At 28.7% G+C, this 8,063-nt stretch overlaps 1 protein-coding gene across 3 annotated transcripts in view; it reads right to left on the bottom strand.

The window, feature by feature from the left end:
* LOC107446747 (presequence protease, mitochondrial) overlaps positions 1-7,374 on the bottom strand; it is a 43,901-nt gene extending 36,527 nt beyond the window's left edge. For 2 of the 3 annotated variants that reach the window (XM_016061490.3, XM_016061491.3), the window contains exons 1-5: positions 7,199-7,374; positions 5,081-5,171; positions 4,440-4,546; positions 3,074-3,225; positions 534-648 (exon numbers count right to left, since the gene is read on the bottom strand). In XM_016061490.3, coding sequence (XP_015916976.1) covers positions 534-648; positions 3,074-3,225; positions 4,440-4,546; positions 5,081-5,171; positions 7,199-7,248 — 515 coding nt within the window. In that variant the 5' untranslated portion in view covers positions 7,249-7,374. The remainder of the gene's footprint in view (positions 1-533; positions 649-3,073; positions 3,226-4,439; positions 4,547-5,080; positions 5,172-7,198) is intronic. The other variant, XM_071186032.1, reaches the window with a different exon arrangement.
* Between the last annotated feature and the right edge of the window lie 689 nt (positions 7,375-8,063).

Below are 8,063 nucleotides of genomic sequence, written 5' to 3'. Positions count from 1 at the left end.
AGTAGGGAACCGATTATCCGGAACGATCGGGACCATCGCTATTCCGGATAACTGATTTTTCCGGTTTTCTGAATCGCTACAAAAAGCCGTTTTTTTATTGTTAAACACAACTAAAAAAAAATTTTTTTTGGAAATAATCTTAAAAAGAAGAAAAAACGATGGAGCAATACACTAATGATTATTTCCAAAATGATGGTAAGGTAAACGTCTTTCAAAAAAGAACGAAAAATCCTAAAATTTTATAAGGAAAAAAAAAATTTTTTTTTATAATGGTGGGAAAATTTATCGAATTTCGTTCCGGTTTTTTGGTTTTCCGGTTTTCTGATTTCCGGATAACGGGTTCTGTACTGTATATATATACATATATATATACATATATATATATACATATATATATATATACATATTTGGGCACAGAGGATTAAATTGTCAAGCATTAGCTAGATTTATTAAGAATTAATAATAATTTTAACAAAAAATTTAAAGTAAGAATTTTTTTTTTTTAAATTTCTTCTTTAAACAATATTGGTTACCTGAAATCCATTTCATTTAACAAAGGGAAAAATGCTGCATCTAAGTACACTGATAAAAGATTTCCAAAATCTTTAACATTTTGAGTAGAGAAAACATACATTGTACTGTCATCACCTAAAAATAAAAATTTGAAAGAATAAAATAATTAGAAAGAATAGAGAGAAAAATAAGAAAGAATCTGAATAAGTCAACACAGTAGCACAACAGAACTCCAATTATTTGATGCCGACAGAACCAAAGAAATTCAAAAATTTGATATTCAGACAAATCAGAGTTTTAAGGTTAATGTGTGGACAGGACTTATAACTTTGAGCAAATTTGGGATTGGTTGGTATTTATGTGTTTTAATTATAACACCTTAATTTTATATAATTATGCGCAATATTTCTATTATTATAAGCTCAAAGATTTTTTTTAGTAAATAGCATTTAAGGTTGTTTTTTAATGATAATGTATTAAAAAAATATATATGCATACATATATATTAAAATTAAACAGCCCAATAAATAAACTATTGATATCGAACAATATGTAAGTATAAAAGTACCTTTATATGCTCTCTTTTATTTCACAGCAAAAGTTAAAAACTAAAACTAGAAAACAATAATGAAACTGTGACGACAACCATTGAGAAATTTTTCTGACTGTAAAATGTTATTTTTTAATACTATAAGGAATACCAAGAAAATGTAAGAATACTATAATTTTGAACAGAAATTGTTTGTTAACAGTGTAAAGTTTGACAGGCATTACAGAAAGGATAAACAGCATTGTTTTCATATCCTCAAGTTTTGATTTTTGAGATCTGTGTGTGGGGTGACGTCATGAGGTGGGGAATCAGTTCTGCATTCAATCTGTTTCAGTAAAAAATGAACCAGCCCTTCTCGATCTTCTCTTTAACCTGGGATTACTTAAAGTTATTTATTGGGGATATTATATTGTAATAATTTGTTTTCTTTTCTAAATTTTGAAAGCATTTTTACCAGCATTTGAAACTTTGTGGTTTACCTCAGTCCACTTTTTTAAAACATTAAATTTTAAAACACCAATGGCGGTTAAACAAATTTTGTCAAGAAAAGTTTCGCCCATGGTATAGTGTCCTCTACAGGTATGTGCTGTAAAGTAGTAACTGGAAAATTACTAAAATTGAAAAATAACTAAATAAATACTTCTAAGACTTAACATTTAAATTTGTATCAAAGCGATTTTTCTTTAATTAATGCAAAAAGCATTTATTATGAGTATGTATTTGTTGCAAAGAAAGTTTTAAAAGAAAAATCCAATTTTAGTCATGCAAAATTGTACCTAACTAATGAACTCAATAACAGAAACCATTTTTTTCTCTTTTTACCCAAAATGTATATTCTTCTCAGCAAAATAATAAATACTTGAAACTATTTATCATATGAACTTAAATTCTAAAGAAAAATGCTAAAAAGAAATACATTTTATATAGGAGTACACTTCAGTTTAAAGGTGTGTAGTGTATATATCTAACACAACAAAAATACAATTCCAATTCCCTAGTATATAAGATATGTTAACTTGATTCTATATTGGGGTACCTTTTCATAGATGAAGGTTGACATCTTGATACTGCTCTCCCAGCATCTCACGAAACAGCCATGAACCAACTAGTGGTATTCGTTCATCGAATTTCTATCATAGAAAAATTCTGGTCGGGAAGTATTGTGGTGTGGTGTATCCACCACTACAAAAATATAATTCCAATTCCCTAGTATATAAGATATGTTAACTCTATTCTTTGTTGGGGTACCTTTTCATAGATGAAGGTTGACATTGACAATAACTACTATCCCAACAGGTACTTTTCTAAGCTCTTTGGTCAAGAATATTAAAAAGCCACAGTTTAAGTATCTTTATATAATTACAATACAATTTATATTTTACAATATATTTTATCTATTTGGCTTTTAAAAAATGAACAAATAGATTTTAATATTTAAACTATTATTTACCTTGTTATAAAAACACTAATTTGGCTAGATTTTTATAGGTACATAAAAATCTTTACAATCAATGAATAATTCACAATTTTTGCATTTTTTGTGAACCCAAGCAATAAACAGAAAAGACAAAATTTTTTTACAAACACTATTCAATATTTTCACAAAACTGTAGCTTTTCTTCCTATTAACATTTCGCATTTAGCTTAGAGTGAGATGGTTAAACACAGGCAAAGCATAACTAAACAGTCCTGAATAACTGTTACACACTCGCAAATAGCAGATTATCAGCTAAAAATCCGCTTTTTATATGCTACATAGCCTTCCAAGAACAACCTTATGATACATAACGTTTAAATAATTGGAAACATATATATGGATATGAAAATAATACCACATAAATATCCAAAAATTTTCCAAAACTTTAAAAAAAATAATTTTTTCTTAGATAAAAAATACAAATGCACAACACTTATATAGCAAGGTGATACATTAACAACAATTCAATAATACATTAATTGAATTGTTTGTTTTAAAATGTGCCTAATTACCAAGAAAGAAACAGTTTCTACCTGTCATAGCGTTCATAAATGTAGACAATGATCTGTTCAACAAATTGAAAAAAGGATCTCTGCAGGGATATTTCAGGGATCCACACAATGCAAGATGTTCAAGAATGTGTGGGACACCACTACTGTTACTGACGGGCGTTCTAAATGACACACTGAAAAAAATAAATTCGGTATCACTAAGACACACACACATAAAAACAAAATCAGTCTCACTAAGTTTATTGGATTTTAAAATAAGTAATATATTGATGCCGCTATGAACTTAACCTTTTTTTACGGAACCTCTGCCAAATGTTTGTTTTAAAAATAGCCTTTTAACACACTTGGCTTTACTTTCTTATATTTATTTATTGACCTATTTCAAATAAAAATATTTGATTTTTCCAAGTAAAGCTGTCGAGCGGTGGCTGAATGGTAGCACTTCGCACTACGGTGCAACTGGTTCTGGGTTTGATCCTCGGACCGTGTAAGGCTGACTCAGCCTTCCATTTCTTCAGTGGGGCGATAAAATAAGTACCAAGCATGCTTCGGAACTAAACGCTGGTGGTTCCGCTTGGCTGACTACCCATTTGGAACAACTGCTCCTGCATCCCAGAGCCCTAAGTCAAGAAAACTAAGATGGGCACAGTAAGCCTCTGCGCTCTATGGACTGCCATGCCACTGAATTTCAGTTTAAATAAAGCAGAATTATGCAGGAGAAGGAGCATTAAAAAAAAGGAAATCTGTCAGAAAGCAAAAAAATCTCATCAGTGCATGAACATGTTACTTGAAATGTAAATTAACAAACACTAAACTGCAATGTTATTGGTGTGGCTGAGAATTTTAGACATGTGAACCAAGATATCTGAAGTATCAACAAGATATAAAAATCAGCATACATTGAAATTTCGTTTAGTGAACGTTCCTCTTTCATTTGTTTCGTATTTAGTAAAAAAAATTTTATTCACTTAATACTATTGTGTTGCTGTTCACTGGTGTTGCTAAGAACTTCAGATATGTGAGATTACAGCAAAATTTTTCTGAAGCATCAATGAAATATAAAAATCAACATTTATTCAAATTTGATCGAGTTAACCCTTATTCAGTCAGAAGATTTTTTTTTGTTTCACTAACTATAGAACAAAATTTCGTCATACATGCAATAAAATGACCAACTTCAAGGGAATAAAATGAAAGAAGTACTTCATATCATTATAAGGTAAAAGCTTCAACAATGTAGCAACTTCTAGTATTTAACTATCAATAATTATCAAAAGATTCATGATTTTATAATAATTTTTTTAAAAGTACAATCACATTTTATTCTAACTATGTAACTGTACAATAACAAATTTCAGGAAGTTACTTAAACCTAAATATTTCATACCTAAAGACATTGTTTGAATCATCACAAGCAAGATGCAAATGCTCAGCACCAGTTGACTTATGCTCTAATAGAATAGCGGTTAAATTAAGTTCAGATATTTCTTCAACCTGTAAAGTAAATAAATTTTTAATGACATTTTACATATTTTTAATAATTAATAACATAAAATCATTCAAAAATAACACAAAAAAAAACATACTGTTAGAAAATTAAATACACCAACTTTTATTAAATCACTTTCATATAAGGCTTCTACTATCAGAGGTCTGTCTAGGTTTTTCTGAGAGGTACCTATTTTATGTGAAAATTTAGACGTAATTTGTGAAAATTAAAATCATATTAAAAAATCAACACAGAAATATGGTAAAAAATATGGATTTATCCTTTCTTACGGGACACAAAAATAAAGTTTTAAGAAAAAGCCTGGAGTTGAATTTGTGAAGGTACCGCTAAACCATAATAAATTTGGCTTGGACAGACCCCTGACTATAATGACATCTATGATCAAAAATCTATGACAACTACTTTTACCTTTCAGTAATAAAAGCTGTTTATTTCAGTTACTAAGAAAACAACAACAAGTATTGTTTAAATTGATAAATTTACATTTACAAACACATTAAGTAGTAATGAAAGCTTACTTTCTTGACTGAGTATCCTAATATTGAATTGTCTGGTTTGAATTTAGTAGAAATACTGGAGTAGTTCAAGCATTGTGTAAAATTTTTATACCTAAAATATATAAAAATATTATGGAAAGCATTAATCAAATCATTATGTAAGTTTTACATGCCTAATTATTACAAATGAACCATAATTGATCAATTATTTTCAAAAAGAGTGATGGGATTTAATTTTTTTAAAAAGAGGTAAGATAAAAAAAAAATCTAGAAAATTTATATTAAAAGTAATTAGTAATAAAATATTAATGAAATATTTATTTATTTTGCAATTAGACTAAGTTTTTCAAAATATTTTAAAAGTTTTAATTTATTTATGATTTAGATATGGAATAATATACACGAACACAGGAATGCCATTTGAGGAAAATTTGTTCCCATTGCGAAAATTTTTTTTAGTTTAACTCATTATAAAAAGAAATTGTTGAAATTCCCTATTTTACCACACAGTCAAAATTTTTCAACATTCCAGAAAATTTTTTAGCATTGCTCATTAAAAAAAGGTCAAAATTCCCTTATTTTAAACTACATGGTAATCTGACAAAGGCAAACATGATAATTTCCTTCTTTGTTTTGTGCAGCTATGCTTTTCCTAAGATTACGTCACTGAATTTCTATTTCAGGCATGCTGGAATGTTCAATAATCATTATAAAGTTTAATAAAAATTTTAATATTTTTTTAAAAAATCACTGATTAACAAACAAATTTTGCCAAAATCATATGGTGATGAATTTAAAACTTATTACAAGAGTTAATCAATTGCAGACAGAAAGTGTTTTTCATTGAGATTTGTTGTTTGTTGAAGTTTTTCCCTTAATTTAGGTCTGTTGAGATTTAAATTTTGCAGAATAACAAAAAAATCTTTCTAAGAACTTGTTTACTCATATTTTACAAATTAACACCCACCTTTGTTTCTAAACTTACAGTTGAATAAATTTATTTCAAACTTAAATATGAAAGCTAACAAATAATAGTGAGAAAAAAACGAAAAAATTGTGTGATATGTTTGGTCTTTAACATAAGTTCCAGGTTATTTTGGGGGGGGGGGGTTCTTTCTGTAACNGGGGGGGGGGATTCTTTCTGTAACTTGTTCTAGTACACCAAGGACAATTGCCAAGGAGTCTAATATGGATGTTAAACATGCAAATTTTCTTTAAGAAAATACACGTAATTTTAAATTTTATTTGCATGGAAAAATTTAATCATTGTCGTATTGTTTAAAGGCTTTTACAGGTCGAAGACTCCCAGAGTAGTAAATGGTGGCTGGTGCTTGTTAAATCTGTCGGGACACAAAGTCCTCCATGTTCCCATAACAAATCATACCTCTGGGGGTACTAAATATGTGATTGATCATTCTCTGGTTCAGGTCAAAATTATGATCTTTAGATGAATCATTGGATGTTTGAATAGGTTCGAACTATAAACAGGCTTTGATCTGTGTGGGGCTGAAGTCTTATTATTGGCCATTGATGACGTTCCTGAAAAACAAGAAACGCCCCCTCTGCCTTAAATTCACTTAGTTTTACCAAGCAGGCTCCTTGACAATGGAAAGTGGCATTAGAAACAACAACACAACAAAAATATTTTTTAAATACTAAAGTTGCATATTCATTTTACTCCTTATGAGTATATTAAGTAAAATAAAATATTATATAATGAAAATGAATATATTAATGCGAAATATTGCTTAAGGATGTAAATGTTAACAAACTGAAAGAATATCCCATAGCTAGAAGTTAACAATATATAATTTTATTCATCAATAATATATAAATTCTTAAAAAAAAGCTATTTTTCTGAACTTTCAATGCCTTTTCCGGCTGTATAATTTGTAAAAAAATATTATTAATAAAGAAGGAATTTTTAACCCCCACAATAGCATTAAAATAAATTTAAATTAAAAACACTTAAGACAAATCATACAAGATATCAGTAAAAAATATTAAGCAAGATATAAAAAGAAAATTAAAGTTATTTTATAAAAAATTCCCTTTATTTAAAAGTCATTCGGGGTTGCTTATATTTCAAGTGAATTTCATCACCTTTGCATTACATAAAAAAAATCAAAATGACACTACCTCTTGTAAGCGTCAAACGCATATCTTCTTGCAAGTCTACTCCCAAACATTTCGAAAGCTTTTTTCCTGAGAAGAACTTAAACTCTTAAAATTGATTAAAAATTTAGAAAAGTTTAAAGTTGTCGGCAAACGGCATTATGAAACACAAACAAACAAGAGGTGAACTCCAGTTGCCAGATTTAGATGATCCCATTAAGAATAAAAATAATTTGTAACCGTCGATTTTTTAAATAATTAGCAACTGCGTGAATATAAATGCAGATGACGCTAGGGGTTAAAATTCATGATAAGACTTCCGGGTTACTACTTCCGGCAGATTTTTATGCCTAAGCTTGAAAAAACGCACCATCTAATGTTATTCTTGTAGTGTTAACAATGCAACGACTTCTTTCAATCTAACTTTCAACGAAACAAGCAAAAAATGAATTTCGAAGACTCCGCAAGCTTGCTTTGATGCTACTAAAAAAATAACAAACAGCGCTACTTTACACAAATATTGCCAAATCAGGAATAACACTCCAAACATTGCAAACCTTAAACTTTATTTATACTGTGATATGAATTTTTTGAAACTTTTTTAGGCTCACAACCTGTAAGAATTTATAAATTGCAGACAACTCTTATAAATGGTGAAATTACACGTAAGTTTTATAAATAAAAAAATCCAAAAATTAAAACTTCCTAGAAAATTAAGCCTGTTCACACATAACCGGAAGGGTATAAGTTTTTTTTAATTTCTTCCGGTTTTAAAAGCTTGTTATTGCTTAAATTCAGTCAACCATCCATTAAAAAAATAATGTTAACTTTTACTAAATGCTGTAAATGTTGCCGGAACACAAATGCTGTTCTGTAACGTAATGTTAAT

The sequence above is a fragment of the Parasteatoda tepidariorum genome, chromosome 9 (genome assembly GCF_043381705.1).
Source record: "Parasteatoda tepidariorum isolate YZ-2023 chromosome 9, CAS_Ptep_4.0, whole genome shotgun sequence".
Classification (NCBI taxonomy): domain Eukaryota; kingdom Metazoa; phylum Arthropoda; class Arachnida; order Araneae; family Theridiidae; genus Parasteatoda; species Parasteatoda tepidariorum.
The sequence above is the reverse complement of the archived record's forward strand: the minus strand, read 5'-3'. Positions and strand labels throughout refer to the sequence as shown.